Source organism: Notamacropus eugenii, chromosome 2 (assembly GCF_028372415.1).
Source record: "Notamacropus eugenii isolate mMacEug1 chromosome 2, mMacEug1.pri_v2, whole genome shotgun sequence".
NCBI classification, from domain to species: domain Eukaryota; kingdom Metazoa; phylum Chordata; class Mammalia; order Diprotodontia; family Macropodidae; genus Notamacropus; species Notamacropus eugenii.
The window spans coordinates 338,414,068-338,433,120 of record NC_092873.1 but is presented as its reverse complement, the minus strand read 5'-3'; the positions used below and the strand labels follow the sequence as shown (position 1 = coordinate 338,433,120).

Below are 19,053 nucleotides of genomic sequence, written 5' to 3'. Positions count from 1 at the left end.
AGACAACATTCTCCACATGGACTAAACAAATCCCCAAACTAGCAGGCCATTGGACAGTGTTCAGCATCTCATGCCACTGCTGCTTCCTCTCCTTCTAGAAAATTGAAAATAGCATAAGTCACCCCACCAAGCCATCTGAGTCACTAAGCCCCATGCCCCTTACTCCATGTGGGAGTCCAACTCTGCCCCAAACCCAAGGAATCAGCAAAATATGGTAGTTAGGATGATAGTAGATGATAGTAGATAGGACACATAGTTCCTATAGTTGGAAGAAAAACACCTAGCAAAGGGGATGGCCTGCACATTCTGAATTCAAGCTAAAAATTCACTGAAGATAGAAGACTTAGGGCTGAAAGGGGCTAGAGGGATCATCTGGTCAAATCTCCTCATTTTACAGATGAGGAAACTGAGACCCAGAGAGAGAGGTTTGCCCAAAGTCACATAGGTGATAAAGCTCAGAGCCAGGAATTGAGCCTGGCTCCTCTGACTCCAAATATATATGTATTACAAGTAGTATTCTTTTCCCAGAAGGAGAAAGTTTCCATTCTTTCTGCTACATAAGTGAATCTGAATCCAAGTGGACAGCAATGCAAAGAAATTGAGTCAAGACTCCAGCTATTACCTCAATTGCTTTTTACTACATTTTACTTCATCGTGTCTGGCAGGCCAGTTTTTGTTTGAGGTTTCTAGTCAAATTCCATTTCCAATCTGCTTCTCACAAAATTGTGCCTTGGTCCCCAGAGTTATCCTGGAACTCAGCTGGGCAAGAAGAAAGAGACTCTTACCCTAGAGGCTTCCCCTGTGGACCCCTCATTCATCTGACCCCAGCCCTAGCCCCTCAAATGCATGGCACTGCTCAGCTAAGCCAACTTGCCCACTTATTTCCCTTATAAACACACCAGAAAAAGGAGAAAGCCGGCAAGCTGACCAGTGGGCAGACCTACCAGTGATATGCAAGCAGGAAAGGTTTGTTTTAGGCTAAAGCATAAAGTGTCCCCAACTGTTTAACCCTCGGAAGGGAAAGGGGAGGAAAAACTATCAAAAAAGCAAATTTTAACTAGAGGGTTGTGAATGAACTAGATCAGAGCCACCAGATGTTGGACTTTTTAAAAAGAAAACACAGCCAAGTGGGTGTAAGGGGAAAAGACATCAGGGTTACTATAAACTGCTTCTCTCTCCTAGAAATATATTTCTGTTCCCTCCTATTCAAGTAATAAGCTAGGACATTGCTAGAGACTTCTGATCTGAAAAGACATTAGAGGCCAGGGAGCACTTAGTGAAACTTTCCTTGTCTTTGGCTTGCCTGGTCCCTGAACCACACCCCATGTACTATGGATGTCATAGACATACCCCTTCAGTGGATGTCACCCCACCACCCCAGCCTGAACACCTCAACTACCTTGTTTCTCTGCCATGACAATGCCAGGACCAGAGGTTGGGATGGATGGTAAATATTTGGGAAAGAAGAAAGGATTGAACATTATAAGGCCATAGCTTATTATCTTGAGCTACCTTAGGCCTCAGCTTTCTGATGTGTGCAATGAATGAGGGAGAATTAGACTGGATTACCTCTAAATCTGCAGTCCTATGATTAGGGGCTACTAAGTTCTACACATCCCCACTTGGCCTCAGTTTCCTCCACTACAAAATGAAGGGATGGGACCCTTAAATCCCTGTCAGCTCTAAATATATGCTCAGTCCTGGAATCCTGGGATTGACATCTCTGTGACTTCTAGGTTTTTCCAGTCCTCAGATAGCAGCATTCCAGACTGAGCAGCTTTTCCGTGTTTGACCTGACCTCCAAGCAGAGTTGATTTTGTAAAATGAGCCAAGTTTGCCTTTGGTGCTCTGCATCATCAGCATTTCCTTCACCTTTCCCCAAATGCCTTCTTCTATCCCACCCTGCTCTGCTCAACACTATCCCTGGACATTTCAGTGTGAGAGGAATTCGATAAACCAGCAACCAGGGTCAGCCCTGGTGCTGCCCCCTCCAAGTGCCCTCCTGCCACCCAGTGTCCACTGACAGTCTGCTCCCCACTTTCTTCCAGCCAACTGGAAACTTCTCTGCCCTGTGCCTCATCCACAAAGGCAAAGCATTTTCTTTACCTTCCATGGTCACAATTAGCTAATCCATGGTAATGAGAGGGCAGGAGGAGACAAGATGAGCCCTCCCTATTCTCCCAGAAACATCCATGTATTTTCATAAGTGGCTTTCTAGTGATGGTGCCTCCTCTATTATTATCTGACCCTTTGGTGAGTCACCATTAGAAATAGTAATAACAACATTAATAGCTAGCATTTATATGGCACTTGAAGGTTTGCAGAGTACACATATTATCTCATTTGATCCTCACAAAAACTCTGGGAGGTAGGTGCTGTTATTATTCCCATTTTACAGAGGAGGAAACTGAGGCAGGCAGAGGTTAAGTAACTCGACCAGAGTCGCCCAGCTGAGGCCCAGTTTGATCCTGACTCCAGGTCCAGTGATGAGGGAATTCCCACAGCTAGGGCAGATCACTAACCATGCATACCTTCTCCTCCTGTGCTGCCTTCCTTTAGATCTGTAAATGTTTTATGTGTATTGGTGCAGCCCTTGGGCTTGTCACCTGTTATACCTCACTATATGACTTGCCCTCCTCCTTTTCTTGTTGTGCACAAGTCACAGACAAATCATAGGTGGCTAGGTAGATAGTGCACCAGGCTAAGAATCAGGAAGATCTAAGTTCAAATCTGGCCTCAGACACTGACTAGCCATGTGACCCTGGGCAAGTCACTTAACCTCCATCTGCCTCATTTTCTCAACTGTAAAAAGAGAATATTAGCACCTCCCTCACAAAGTTATTATAAGGATCAAATGAGATAATTTTTGTAAAGCACGTAGCATAGCACCTATACTTAATAAATACTTATTTCCTTCAAAGCATCCTAAATTGAGATCTTGAAGATCCCTTAGAGGTTGAAGGGGCCTAAGACTTTTACTCCTTTTACAAATGAGGAAACTGAATCCTAAAAAGGGCTTGCTCAGAGTCACACAATCAGCCAGCTGCAGAGTCAGAATTTATAGGATCATAAACTTGCATCCGGCCCCTCACCTATATACTTGATTTTACCAGGTAGGAAAAAGCTGAGACACAAAGGGGAAGTAACTTGCCCAAGGTAACAATAGTAGTATGTGTCTGAGGGCAGATTTGAACTTGGGAAGATGCACCTAGCCACCCAACTCCTCTGATTGTATGTCTGAGCAGCAATGAATGGCTTCAGTCACATCACTACCTCTTCCTCCTCTGGCCTTTTTATTTCTCTACTTTAGATTAGAGCAAACACGTGAGAGGATTTGGGCAGACACATAGTGGGACACTAGGCTAAGATATTATTTCAAGCATCAGGCCTCATAGGTTAAGTCCGAGGTCAATCAACAAGCATTTATTGAATGCCTACAAAGTGTTGGACATCTTGGATTCCTCTTTTTTTCTCCAAGCACTCTGCAATTGAGCAGGCCTGATGGAGGATGAGAAGATGGGGCAGCTCCCACTGAGTTGTGTGTGCACTCCTTCCCACCTGTCCATTTTTGTTACCTGTTGTTTCCCCTCACGTACCCTGTGACTCTGGTCTCTCTGATTTGTGCTGCACTCCCTCACTTAAATCCAATGCACTTGCCTGTCATGGTCCTCTTTGCGGATGAAGGGCAAAGAACAGTAACAGCTCCATCTCCTCCCTGTGCATTTCACTGACTATCTCCCAGGCCTGGAATGCTCTCCCTCCTAATCTCCAAATCCCAGGCTCCTTCAAGTCTCAGACAAAATCCCACCGTGCCTTGCTTGGTCTCCCTCTGGGATAATCTCCACTTTATCCTGTGTATCTCCTGTTTGTATGTTATCTTCCCCATTAGTCTAGGAGTCCCATAAGGGCTAGGACATTTTGCCTTTCTTATTATCCCCAACACTTTAGTATGTGCCTGGCACATAGTAGGTGATTAAGAAATACATCTTGACTTGCCTCTCCACTTCCTTTATATATATTTGTATTTATTGACTTTATGCAGTATATATTTTTAATTTACTTGCCCCTCCATTAGAATATAAATTCACTGAGAATAGAAATCAATTCATTCTTTGAACTTGTTCTAGTGCCTGGTTTTGGTCCCTAATAAATAATTGCTGATTGATTGATTGACTTTGAATTCTTCCAGGTGCTCCCGGACCCCCTGGAATACCCATCATCATCCGGTACAGCTCAGCCATCGCCATTCACTGGTCTAGTGGAGATCCTGGCAAAGGCCCTATCACCCGCTATGTCATAGAGGCCCGACCCTCAGGTACATTCTACTTCAACTCCTTGGTCCAAAACTATCTTTCCTTTCCAGCCTTCTCGACATCATATATTCCACATTCTATCTTCTTCACTCTCCCCAGTTCCCTTTTCTTGCAGAAACCTTCTTTCCTCTATTTGAGAAGACGCTGGTCTTACTTGAGGACCTCGTATCTGGTGACATCTAAGGGTTAGTGTGTCATATATGGAGAAGAAGCTGGATTCTGGCCCAGAGGTCACTCAGGTGCTCCAGAAAGAAGAACCAGTTTTGTGTTTTAGTGTCTTGCACTAGACAGCCCATCCAATTTTGACCACAGCCTGAGAACTATCCTTGCCTAAGACAAGTAGTTAAAGTTGACAAATCTCAGGTTTTTTAAAGCTGCCTCAATGACCTTTGTTAGAAAGGGAGGCTACCCTGGCTGAGTAGCCAGGAATCATAATGCTGCCTCAGCTGTCTTTGACCTGAGCTATTGTATTCAAAAGCCTTCTATGACCCGACATAAGGAGCATGCACACAATTGGTTTGATTGCATGGGTTTTCCTGAAAGATAGAAAAAATTAAGTTAGCAGTCTCTAGCTCGGTAATCTCCAAGTAATCTCCACACACACCCCAGGTGGTGTACGAGATGATTCACTGGTGAACTCACACAAAATATTAGGACCAAGGAGAAGAACGTCAGCTGTTCTTGGCACTTTCTGCCTCTCTGCCCCCCTTTCCCACATGTGTCCCTATCCTCTACCCCACTGCATCAGCTTATACCCCACCATGTCTCCTGACCCAGCTTCACACACACCCCTGACCCTTGCCTGGGATAGGGCTGGCTGCTCTAAGGATAGGCAGACCCTACTTCCCCAGTGACACTTCCAGGGTCTCGTCTTGAGAGGAGGATGGGAGAAATAAGTGCTCCAGAGCCCAGGACAAATTGAGAACACACCATGAAAAATCCCAGGATGGTAGGATCATCATGAGCCTAGACTGGCCCAGGAGGGAAGAAGTGCTTCCTAAGAATGTGAGCTCCCTTATGCCTGGAACCTCTGTACCTGAGTTATACTACTCCCAAAACCCTCTTCCCCCAAAATACTTTGGAAGGCCACCCCACTGCCCCAAGGGAAACTAATAATGGGCCTGGGAAGGACTTCAGGAGTGAGAGCCTAGGAGGAACAGGTGATAAGTAAACTAGCAAGAAACGAAGGGCAAGCAGCAGTGGGTATAGGATATGGACAAATCTCTCAGATCTGCAGCCCTGCTCCCAAGACCCACTCACCCATGCCCCAGCTCACCGTACAGTTTAGAAACTGTCAACTACCAGGAACCCTCTAAACACCAGGGCCTCTTTAAACATCTCAGCACCTGCAACAGTCACCTTCTGGACTTGGCATCTGATCGCCAGAGACTATGCCCCACCATCTTCCATCAAGACAGAGGGAAATATACTAACTAAGATTTAACAAAAACCTCTGGATAATTGGTGGATAAGAATTAAAAATGAGTGTTGTAATATAGTAAGCACAGTCAATAATGTACATCTTCCATTTGGGTCTATCCATCTTGAGAGGTATCTTTTTCAATTGTGACAGCTATTCAAAAACCAAAAGCGGAAATCAACTGAACTTAGAACCAGACCTTTGGGAAACATCCTAGCTGTGATAACAAAGCCTTTGCATGATTGGTGGATAAAAATGAAAATAAGTGTTGTAATTTAGTAAGCATGGTCAATAATGTACATCTGATTGGATCTACCTATCTCAACAGTGACCAAGAGTGCAAATCAACTGAACTTAGAACCAAATCTTTCAATCACTGCATACCGATTATGAAACCACAAGTTTTAAAAAGAACAAAAAAAAATAATCAATCACATTGCTGTAGCTAAAAATTATTACATTTTTTAAGGGAAAGCTAAAAGGGTTTTTTTGGTACTGTGAGTAAATAAAATACTATAAATATTTTAAAAATATTGTTGGTTTTACTTTTATCTGCTTTTTTTTTTTGACTCACAGTGTGTGCCATCAAAAAAACCATTTGGAGACCATTGCTCCAAAGAGCCCTAAGTCGCCAGAGCCACTCCTCATAGTTCCCACAGCTCCAGGAATGCCCCCTCCTGGGGATCGGACAGTAGAAACTCTGAGTTTGCTCTGTACAGACTGGAATTTCTCTAGAGCTGATGAATCCCACCCACTCGGGGAAGTTTGTAACATAAATACAGACTCTCGGCCAAAGGATCATGAATGAAGGGGACTCAGCTCAAACTCACCCCAGTCCAGAGTTAGTTTTTACCCCACAGAGAAGTTTTTCTTCCCCCTTGAGGTCACTCATCGGACAGATTCCCAGGGCCAGAGTGGTCCATGCAGGCCTAGGAAGCTGCAATGGCTCCATGCCTGGATCTCTCTTTCACAGCAGAGGTCAGAGGCAAAGGGGCTGTAACCAAGGTGGCCACCTTGCCAGCACCTTCAAAGCAGCCTCTTTAAATCTTGTCCTTGCCCCACAGCTCCTACAGCTCCTATAATTGTACTAACGTCTCCTGTCATGCCTGAAATTGAATCACAAGAGCTTCCAAAGCCATCAGAGAATGGCAGCTGATAAGTTCAGCCAGGGGGCTGCTGTCCTACCTCCTAGCTCCCATTTCACAACTAGCTGTGACACCTGCTTCTCTAGGGCTCCACTAACCCCGAAGAGCTCTCAGACACTGCTAGCTACCTCCGTTGCTAGGCTTCTGAGTTAATCAGAGGTGCCAGAGTCAGGAACGGAGCTGCTGTCACAAGACATTGAGTATTTGGTGACATCAGACATTAGGTGATTTAAGTTTAAAAAGAAGGGGGAGGGCGTGTTTCTCTACCTATTATGATATCAGTCACTCAAGGACTATCAAGAAATCACAGTGAATGTAGCTAGTAATTAAAATGGAAAATATCCAATAATTTCAATATTTTTATAAAACAAAAAAAGGAGAGAGGTGTTTCTATGCCTGTTATAATGTTGCTAATCATTCAGGAACTATCAAGAAATCATGGTGAATAGCTAATAATTAAAATGGAAAAATATCCAATAATTTCCTTTAAAAAAAAAAAAGAGAGAAAGGGGTGTTTCTATGCCTGTTCTGATGTCAGTAATCACTCAGGGATTGTCAAGAAATCAGAGTAAATAGGTAGTAATTAAAATGGAAAATATCCAATAATTTCAATTTGAAAAAAAAAGAGGAGGGAGGTGTTTCTGTACTTCCTATGATGCCAATCGTCACTCAAAGACTGCCAAGAAATCAGAGTGAGTAACTAGTAGTTAAAATGAAAAATATCTAATAATTTCAGTAGTTGATAACATTGATAGCAAAAAGCAGTATTAATATCGATATTGATTTGGCCACTAAATAGAATACCAGACCTAGAATCAGGAAGACATGAATTCAAACACTGCCTCATGAGCTTACTATCTGCGTAACCTTGACAAAGTCACTTAACCTTTTTCAGCCATTTCTTCATCTGTACAGTAGGGATATTAATAAGCCCCTAGCTCCCATGTTTGTGCTAAGGACCAAATGAGATAATATATGTAAAGTTCTTTATAAACCTTAAAGCGTTATGTAAATATTACTGTTGTAGCAAAGGGCTCATAATTATAGCAGTAAATATTCAATAATTCCAGGCCTCTAATATTCAGCCATTACAATAGCTAGTCATTGAAATGGCAAATATCTCCTAAATCCAGCTGCGAATGTTCCACGCAAGAAGAATAAACATTGGTCTGGCTCTTTCTGCAATTCAGGTGGCTTCCCAAGTATACCCCCAGTGTGCCTAGCAACTAGGTTCATTCAGCTAGCAAGGGATCCTCAAGCCATAGTAGGTGCTTATTAACTGACTTGTATTTTACAGTACTAAGATATAGAGAAGTGTAGGACAAGGATATGGAATGCGAATATTATAATGTAAGCCCTGTTGATTTTCCAGATTTCCCTAGGAAGGCCAGCATTTGTCCCCAAGTGTTCCATGTGGGGCCTTCTGCCCACCACAACTTCTATAAACCTTTCACATTTTCCGTTGTTTGTCTTTTTAAGACATACTACTTATAAGACTGGAAGATGGGTAGAGGTCCTTCATTGTGTTCTTCCAAATCACCTAAAGCTTGTCTTTGTGGTGCCTGGCCTTTCCCTTCCCCACACCAGCATGCCACCTTTATCCCCAACTCCAAACTTGATTTCACTAACCACCTCACATCTCCTGTTAGGAATTCATGCATTGCTACTGAGAAACATTATACATGATTAATTTCAAAGACAGCCCCTGTCCTCCAGCAACATTAGCCAAGCAACCAGTGAATGTACATGTTCCAAAATAAAAGGAAATTTTAAAAAAGGGATGGATCCTCACATGCCCATGCACACTTGCATATACAGATGTTCTCTAGAAACAGATTAGCCCTGCTCTGGCACCCAGACCTGAAGCATGACTGTCTAGCAACTTTTGAGATTACTCCCCTCCCCCCCCAGCTTTTATTGGGCCTCATCTTTTCTCTCCATTTACTGTGGGAGTGGAGTAGGTTACATAACAGGAGGGAGAGCTCAACTTCTTTTCTTTTATAAATTTTTAAAAATAAATGTTTATTGTGCTTTGGTTTTTACACATCTGTATTTCCACATATGTGCCTCCCCTTTCTGTTTGCAGAGAGCCACTCCTTATAACCAGGGAAGCGAAAGAGAGGGAGAAAACAATTCAGTAAAACTACCAACACTTTACTGTTGGTGTTCCACACCAAAGGTGTGTATGTAACCTCTGCAAAAAAGGAAGAGAGCTGTCTTCTCATATGTCTTCTTTGGGGCCATGCTTGGTCATTATCATTTCGTAGCATTCTCTTTTTAATTAATCTTTTCACTACTGTTGTTGAGTCATATTTCATTCATGTCCAACTCTTCATGACCCCATTTGTGCCAAAATATTGGAATGGCTTGCCATTTCCTTCTCCAGCTCATTTTACTGATGAGGAAACTGAGGCAAACAGGATTAAGTGATTTAAACAGGGTGAACTGACTTGCCCAGGGTCACACAGCTAGTAAGTGTCAGAAGCTGGATTTGACCTCACAAAGAGGACTCTTCCTGGCTGTGCTGTACCACCTACTACTTCTTAATTAAACTTAATGATACTTTTTTATTTGTCACCTAAATTTTCCCCTCATGACAGCTAGGTTGTACAGTGGATAAAGTGTTAAGCCTGGAGTCAGAAAGGCTCATCTTCCCGAGTACAAATCTGGCCTCAGACACTTACTAATTGTGTGACACTGGGCAAGTCCCTTCACCCTGTTTGTCCCAGTTTCCTCATTTGTAAAATGAGCTGGAGAAGGAAATGACAAACCACTCCAGGATCTTTGCCAAGAAAACCCTAAAGGGCATTATGAAGAGTTGGACACGACTAGACTAACTGAACAAGAACAAATTCTCCCAGTGTCCTTCTCCCTCTATCCTCCTAAAAAGTCATTCCTTACAAAAAATTTTTTTAAAGAATAAAGAAGAGAAAAAAAACAATACATCAGAAAAAAAATCTGATAATATAGAGTGTCCCACATCTTTGGACACCACCACCCCCAACCTCTGTAAAGGGGGTAGGGGACCAAGTAGTGTTTGGGGGCATGAGATTGTTTTCTGTAATTTTGTAACATTCATTTTCTTTTGCTTCAGTTTATTAAAATTTTAAACTAAATTTTATTTTATTTTCATTAGCCATTCTCTTCCTCCATCCTCCATTTGAGAAAGCAGGAAAAAGAAAAATCCCTATTACATTCATGTAAAACCAAGCTAAACAAATTCTCACATTGACCACATAAAAAAAAAAATCTCTCCTTCTGCATTCTGAGTCTATCATCTTCATGTCCAAAAGTAGGCAGCACAGCATACACTTTCCATTCTTTTGCAGTGACTTTTTTCCGTTTATATTTTTGTGATGTTTCTGCATATTTTTTTCTTGGCTTTGCTTACTTTACATGGGACAAGAAGAAGAATATAATAGAAGCATTTATATATTGTTTTAAGGCTTGCAAAGCTCTTTACAAATATCTCATCTGATAATCTGATATTTGATTTTATCTCAGTTTGATATTTCATTATTACCTCGGTTCACATACATCATGCCTCTCTGTACTCATCATATTTGTTGCTTCTTGTAGCACAGAAATACGTAGGGGCCACAATTTGTTTAGCGATGGCCCAGTCAACGGGCGTCTACTCCTACTGCTGTTCCTTGCTACCACAAAAAGTACATTTTTTGTAATCGTGTCTTGTTTTCTTGGTTCTGCTTATGTCCCTTCGCATCAGTTCATATGAGTTTTCCCATGGTTCTTTGTACTCACCATCTTCATCATTTATTACAGGATGTAATATTCCATCATCTTCATGTGCTTGTAACTTATGTAACTGTTCTCCAACCAATGATCATCTGTTTTTTCCAGTCCTTTGCAACTATAATGCAACAAAATACAACTATATGCAACAACAACAAAAAAACTATTGCTATAACTATTTTGGAGTATATGGGGCTTTTCTTTTATCATTGACCTCCTTGGAATATGTTTGGCAGTAGGATCTCTAAGTCAAAGGAAATAGGCACGTCACTCATTTTCTTCATAAACTTCCAAATTGCTTTATTGAATGATTTAATCAGTTTACACTAAAAATCTCCTAAAAAGTCTACTAAAAATCCACTAATATTATGTATAACTTCCCCAACATTAACAATTCCAGTCTTTTGTCATCTTAGCCAATTTTTCAAGTGTGAGATGAAACCTCAGAGTTCTTTTGATTTTCATTTCTCTAATTTTTAGTGATTTGTAGCAGTTTTCATGTTTGTTAATAATTTGCAATTATCCTCTGGAGAATTTGTTAGTATTCTTTGAGTACTTCTTTACTGAGGAAATGATTTTTAGTCTTATATTATCTCTGAAGCTGTCTAGTATATGGTATAAGATGCTGGTCAAAACTTCTTTTCTTCCAAACTGCTTTCTTATTTTCCTAGCAACTCTTGGCAAGCAAGGAATTCTTTTCTAGGTAATTTATGTTTTTGGACTGATCAAACAGTGAGTTACTGAGGTCAGTTGTTTCTGTTTCTATTCCATTTATGTACTTTTGTGTTTTTTTTTAAACCAGTAACAAATCGCTTTAATGGTTATTGTTTAACAATATAATTTGCATTTTAGAATTTTTTAAAGTTGTTTTTACTTCTTTCTGCTACTTTTTTTAAAAATTTCTTATCATTCTATATTTTCTTTTCCTCCAGATGAACTTTGTTATTATTTTGTTTAGCTCCATAAAATATCTCCTGGGTAATTTGATTGATGGACAACTAAATCTTTAAACTAATTTTAGTAGTAGTATTATCTTTGTCTGTATTAGCATGTCCCTTACATGATGAGTGAATATCCCTCCAGTTATTTGGACTTATCTTAAATTTAAATTTAAGCTAAATTTAAATTATATTCTTTATTTTTGTAAGAATTTTCTAGTTGTTTCTATTTAGCTCTTGACTGTCCCTTCAAAAATCAACCCCCAGATAGTTTATGTACTTTGTAGTAATTTTAAGTGGGATTTTCCTTTCTATTTTTCCTTCTTGAATTTTGTTATTGCTAAATGGAAATGTTAGATTTCATGCATTTATTTTGTATCCTGATACTTTACTAAGGTTCTTAATTGTCTCAGTTTCTTTGGTAATGCTGCAGGATTTTATCATCTGCAGAAAGGAAGAGTTTTGTTTCTTGCCTATCTCTATGCCTTTCCTTTCTTTCTCTTATCTTATTACTATTGCTGGTGTTTCTAGAACAATGTCAAATAACAGTGGAGAAAAGGAGTATCTTTGCTTTACTTCTATATTTGTTGAGAGAATTTCCAGTGTTTCACCTTTGTGTGTAATACAAAGGCAGATAGAGCCCTGGGCCTGGAGTCAAAAGACCTAAATTCAAATCTGGCCTCAGTCACATACTAGCCATGTGACCCTGAGCAAGTCACTTACCCTCTGTTTGCCTTAACCTACTGGAGAAGGAGATGACAAACCATTCCAATATCTTTGCCAAGAAAATCCCATGGATGGTATTGGTATGATACTGTCCACAAATTGGATGTGACTAAATAACAAAATGTTACACTAGCTTTTGGCTTTAGAAGGATACTTTTTATCATGTTAAAAAATATATATCTTTAGTGCTTCTGCTGTCTTCTGTTTATTTTTTAATGATTCAGTGATTCAACTTTCAGTTTTTTTCTTCATTTCCTAAGCATCATGATCACTGCCCTCTGTTCCCTGTGTATACCTCCTGACCCCCCTCCCCAAAAAAGAAAGAGTAAAACCCTCAGATTCACATGTTGAAAATATTGCAAATTTTTCAATATTGGAATTAATTGTTCTTTTAATATTTTATAGGATTCACTTGTAAATTCGTCTGTTTCTGGCTTTTTTTCTTTAGAATTTCTTTTATGACAAGTTCAGTTTCTTTTTTTGAGATTGCATTGTTTAAATTTTTTAGTGATTATTATGTTAATCTCGGCATTTTGTTTTTTTACCATCCATCCAAATGTCCATCCATTTTATTTAAAATTTTTTTGTCACATAACTAGACAAAATAGTTTCTAATAAATTCCCTTACCTCCTCCTCATTTATTGTGAATTCTTCTTTTTCATTTTTGATACTGACAATTTGCTTTCCCTCTATTATGGTATTAGTTTGATTTTTTCATTTTTGTTATATTAATTTTCTTTGTTTACAAAGAACAGCTTTAATTTTTGTTATTTCAGTGATTTTTAATCTGAGTTTTATTTCTATCTTCTCTGATTTTTAGAATTTGCATTTTTGTGTTTTAAGGGGTTTGGGATTTGTTGCTTTTCTAAATTTGTTTTGGTTGCATGAATTGATTTATTATTTTTCTCTTTTGTCAATGAAAGTGTTTAGAGATGTAAGATTGTTTTGGCTTCATCTCAAAAGCGTATGTTGTATCTGTTTTTTTCCTAAAATTAATCATTATTTCCATGATTGTGTCTTTGATTCACTAGTTCTTTAAGAATAAATAAGTTTCCATTTAACTATGAATCCTTTCTTCAGGTGCTCTTTTTAATGCATTGTGACCAGTAAAAAAAAGTGTTTAATTTTTCTATATTTGTTTATGAAATTTTTATGCCCTAACACATGTCTAATATTTGTAAAAAGCATCATACACAGCTGAGGAATATGTGCGTAACTTTCTATTCCTATTCATTAATCATCAAAGATCTATCATATCTGTCTTTTCTACAAGTCTATTCAGGTCTTTCATTTCTTTCTTATTTATAATTTTTTTTCAGATTTTTGTAGATTTGGAAGGGTCACCCACTGTTATGTTACATATATATTATACAAGGCCCCCAACTATTACAGTTCTATTGTCTGTTTCTCCTTATAATTTGATTAGCTTTCCCTTCAAGTACTAAGATGCTGGGGGTCATCTCCAGTCATCTTGATCTATATCTGGCCACTGGACCCAGATGACTCTTGGAGGAGAAGGTGAGACTGGTGACCTTGCACAGCCCTCCCTCACTTAAATCTAATTCACTTGCAAGTCATGGCATCATCTTCTGATGTCATGGTCTTCTTTCCAAGCAACAAGAAGACAGTGCTATTCCATTCAATGCATATATGTTAAGTCGTGATATTGCTTCATTTTTCTGAAGCCTGTAGGTGTAATATGGTTTCCCTGCTTTCAGGCAATAACATTCCTGGATATATTCAGTAGAGGCTTCTTTCAAGAGTTACCTAGCAGAGTCTTTCTAGATTTACTTTTATGTTTTCTTGAAATATCATGTCTAGGTTTTTCATTTGGTCCCAGTTTTCAAAAAATCCATTGATGTTTTAATTGTATCTCTTCAATCATTTCTTGGTCAATCCTTTTTTGATGATATTAACTTTATATTTTCTTTTTTTTTTCCAAACTTCAACTTTGTTCTAATTTTTTTTCATCTTATGTAATTGCTGAGTTCTGGTTGTTCCATTTTTTCCGAGAGTCCACCGTTTGGATAAGGTTTTCCATATTTTTTCATCTCCTTTTCTAAGTTATTTATTCACTTTTCCATTTTTCTTCCCAAACTCTTTTCATTTTTTTTTTTTATCTCTTGCTTCATATCTTTCAACCACTTTTATAGTTCTTGTGACCAAGCCATTTTTTTTCCCTCTGGGTCTCTATCATTATCATAGGGTTTCTTTTTTCTTTTGAGCTTAATCTCTTGGGTTTCTCTTACCTTATATTATTTCTTCATTATATTCCCTGTTTTCTTCTATGTTGCTCATATTTTCAGCCTCAGTTGTAGTTTTGTGATTTTGTTCTGAGTCAAGCCCACCTTGATCCTCTTGAGCATTGTTTAATCCCATCCGCTCTAGAGAGGATCCTGTCTGAATGCTGCTGCCTGAGGGGGGGGGGGGGGAGGGGTTGTCGCTTGTTTTCATTCTCACCCTCTTTGTCAATACCTAACTTCTGCCTTAATCTTCTGGGAGTCCACTGCAGGTTCTGACCTTGGCAAGCCTCTGGCTTCTCCTTGCATAATCTCCAAACAGGAGTAAATTACATCTCTTATTGTGGCCCTGACAGGCTCTAGCAGGATACCAAAAATCACTCTGGTCTTCTGCACTATCCCCTGGCACAGGCAGCCCAGTGCAACCTCGTCCCCATCTCCTGCTGTGCTCCTAGTGCTCGAAGTAGTCTTCCTAAGCAATGATCTTTGGTAACTGTTTTAGTTCCTACTTTTGATCTAATAGTTGATCAACGTTAGGATCTGGCTTTAAGTCCCCAGTTACTGGAGTTCATTATGGCTTGTCTCTCCCCAAGCTGTCTGACTTCAGTGGCTTCAGGTCTATTTGTGGGAACTCACACTGGCTTCCCTGGCACAATGACAGCCCTTTCCCAGTTCTGCCAGCTTTTCAGTGGTTTATCTGAATTTGCACTGGCTTCTCTGGTACATTCCTCTCCCCACCTCCACCTGCATCTACATTTACCTGCTCTTGTGCTGGCTTCCCTGGTGCGACCCCTTTATCTCCCTCTGCCAACTTTTGGCTCTCTTTGTGCTCAGTTCAGGACTGGATAGAGAAACTTACAAATATTTTTGGGTTTCTTGATTATTGGTCTTTTGGGGATCCCTTCCAGATATTTGATGGGGTCTCATGGGACAACATGGCTTCTCTATGACCTTTCACATGGTAATCTTAACCAGAAATCCATTGCCTAGTTTTACAGGTAGCAAGTGCCAGACCATGTTTCAAACCCAGATCCTCTGACTTCAAACCCAGTGCCCTTTCTATTACACCACAGTGCCTTCCATCACCCCTCCAGGGAACTGGCTTTTGTTAATTCCTGTAGGATCCAGGGTTGCTTCGGACGGGGGTACCCATACACCAACCCTTCTCCAAGTCAAGTAGTTTCCTGTTTTGCCCTTACTGATGAAGTTTAATGGGAAGGAGGGTCCCCCAAAGACTGGAGTACAGGAGAGGGTCATCTGGAATGAATTCACAGACACAAGCATTCTTTAAGTCAAGGTGGCAAAGGTTTATTGTAACACCAATATAACAGGCAGAGCTCCTTAAGGAACTTGCATCTTAACAGGAGTGGTACTAAAGCTTATAGAGGAAAAGTAGTGGATTATCTGGCAGATATGCTAATTAGGTGATTACTTATAACCTTGGTCACAGACATCATTAACTACTGGAAACAAGAGGAAGGGTTTCTGGGGCAGATCTGTTATGTCTATTACAAGATAGCTTTGAGAGTTGGCGTGTATAGCCTGACCTCAGGATTGAATATGATAACTTTGAGAATTAATACATGATAATTCTGTGGTTACAAGATAGTCATGTTTTTACAAGAGAATTTTTTCAGAGGTCAGCTTGTTCTTGTGATGGAGAAAGATTGTTTTACTGGGGACCCGCTCATGAATTATTGCAAGACATAGTGTCCTTGGGTTGGGGAGAATATTGTCAGGGATAGTGTTTTGAGGGTAAGGAGAAATGTGATCTTGAAATTGGGGTCCAAGCACAAGGACCCAAGCACCCCATCATTACCACTGAGTCCCACTCTATCCAGATATTCAGGGTATGCTCCCTTGAGACAAAAGATAGCCATTCCCTCTCCCACCCCTGTTTTCCTGTCTGCAAGGTGAATGAGTAGGGGAACAACGGTAGGTGTTTGCCCATTTCTCTTAAATTTATACAGCCTCTGATCATTGTTTTCTTATAAGGCCATGGTAAATTACATCCAATTAGGGAAAGAACCATATAATCTCAAAGAAAATAAAGAAGATATCCATAGATCAAGGTCAAAAAATTTTACAAAAGTGTTTCCCCAAGGAGAAGGAAAGTAGCTGAATCAACACTTGAAGGGAAAGCAAAAAAAAAAAGGATATTGGCTGATATTTAAGCTATAAGATTATACTGCTTCCTGGATCCTCCACATTCTTAATGAAAAAGATGAGATTTAACCTAATCACACCACTGCTCTTAAAGCATTGGCTGGTACAGAGTGGGATACTTAATAAATGCATATTGATTGACATTAAGGGTATCTCACATTCTTAAGGATTTTGTAAATAAGGAGTTATAACATAAATCCTTCCTGCTACAATTTAAGCTTCTTTTCCTTCTTTTATTTGGTGAACAAAGGACTGCTGATAAAGTTGGCTACAATGTGAGAGTCAGGAAGGTAGTCAGCACCATGGACTGAGAAGAGACAAGAGTCCTGGAGGTGGAGATGCAAGATAAGGTTCCTTGTCTCCTTGTCCTTCCTCCTACCCCCATAAGGTTAACCTCTTCTTCTCTGCTCTTGCAGATGAAGGGCTGTGGGACATCCTCATCAAAGACATTCCTAAAGAAGTGACCTCATACACATTCAGTATGGACATCCTAAAGCATGGGGTCAGTTATGACTTTCGAGTCATTGCTGTCAACGACTATGGCTATGGCACACCTAGCAGTCCATCCCAGTCTGTCCCAGGTACTGACCCTTGGGGATTGGGGAAGCAGGTGGTGGGAAAGCTGGCTAGAGGAGAGACTCCCACAGAGGATCCAAGCATGCCACCTGTACAGTCATGGCGGATAAAGGAAAGAAGGGAAGGCACAGGCAGGGCAGCAGGGGTCTTGGAGGTGGGGGATTGGGGTGGTTGGGATTCAAACCAAGTAATTTTCCTATGTTCTTCAGAACAGTAAGACCTGGGGGCATGGCATTGATTCAGCTTTGAACTTTTTAAAAAACTGGAGGGCTTATCTTCTCTAGACTCAGCTGCCTATTTCTGGTTACTATTAAAGGAGTCCAGCAGGGAAGGGGCGTGGAGAAATCAGTCAGTCTGAGATGGGAGTGTCAATGGGAACTGAAAACCAAGATCCCTAGAGAGACCTAGGGCACCATGCCAACAAGTTGTGCTTCCTTGGTAACCAAAAATACCCAAGCAGGGTCAGTAGCTTATGGAGAAGTAAGCCCTAAGTATATTGGGCAATTACCAGGAGGAACTAAGAATTATCATCCTCACGTCTCCAAACTTTTTTGTCCTCTGAGATATTCTAGAGTTTAAGATGTAATTGGATTACTTAACCCTGTACCCCAGATCCTAGTCATTGTTTAAAATCACTTACATCAATAACTCTGAGCTGTCTCTTCCCAACTTCCCAGCCCTGTGAAGCAAGGGTATAACTAAAGATTTCTGTGCTCTGGATAAATTCCAAGAATTCTTCCTTCCCCTTTCCTCCTCCCACATACCCTCATGGGAAAATAATAACCTTCCCCTGTGATTCAATAAAAATACCTAAACTTCCAGTCAATCATCTATACCAATTGAGCACTTACAATTGAGTACAGATCATCATACTAAGCTCTTTAAAGTAGTTCAAAAGAGATGGTCCTTGCACTTGTCATACCCTGTATCATATCCTTGTCATATCTTCCCTCTGGAGAGTGCATCTGAGAGGGTAACAGCCCCACAGTGAGAGTTATATAAAGTCTTCCCTGAAGAGAACCCATTCTAATGCCCCCAACCATATTCATTCCCTTCCTCGTTACCACCAGAAAGAGATTCAGAGTGAGGGATAGAACTGATATTCAGAGGTCCACTTCCAGCCTATCTATAGAACAGATTACACCCTTCCCTATAATGCCTCCCTTTCCCACCCAGGACCAACCCTGCCCATACTTGGAACCCAACTAGCAGAATCTTGGTTATAGAAGACAGCCCCTGATTAGCAGGAGTCTTAAATCAGAAAAAGAAGTTACCATTCTAGGCACTGACTGCCAACTCATGTTCTAGCCCAGAAAGCTAATCCATTCTATGAAGAGTGGTGGTTCCTGGTGGTCATTGCCCTGGTTGGCCTCATATTTATTCTTCTGCTGGTCTTTGTCCTTATTATCCGTGGTCAGAGCAAGAAGTATGCCAAGAAGTCAGACTCTGGTAAGTTGGGGATGCCATTCTACTAATGAACTTGAGACCACTGCTCATGTCCAGAACTATAACTGGGAATATTTTTACCAGGTCCAAAACTGGTTGGGATCCAATGGAGAAGATAAGAAATATAGAAATGGTGTGTATGGTGTAACAGCAAGGACAGTCATACCAGGAAGGGGGAGAGGGGATCTGACCTTTGCATGCATATTTGATTATAGAGTGAAGGTGAAACCTGTGATAGGAGTTGAGGGAAGAGGAATTAGGAGAATCTGGAGAGAGCTAGAGGACCACAAAGGTGTAAAGACAGTAGTCACCTGAGGGAAAAAATGTGC

General features: G+C 40.4%; 1 protein-coding gene across 2 annotated transcripts in view; it reads left to right on the top strand.

Moving 5' to 3' along the window:
- SDK2 (sidekick cell adhesion molecule 2) overlaps positions 1–19,053 on the top strand; it is a 434,613-nt gene that overhangs the window by 389,873 nt on the left and 25,687 nt on the right. For both annotated transcript variants that reach the window (XM_072645578.1, XM_072645577.1), the window contains 3 exons: positions 4,190–4,315; positions 17,119–17,283; positions 18,587–18,727. In XM_072645578.1, coding sequence (XP_072501679.1) covers positions 4,190–4,315; positions 17,119–17,283; positions 18,587–18,727 — 432 coding nt within the window. The remainder of the gene's footprint in view (positions 1–4,189; positions 4,316–17,118; positions 17,284–18,586; positions 18,728–19,053) is intronic.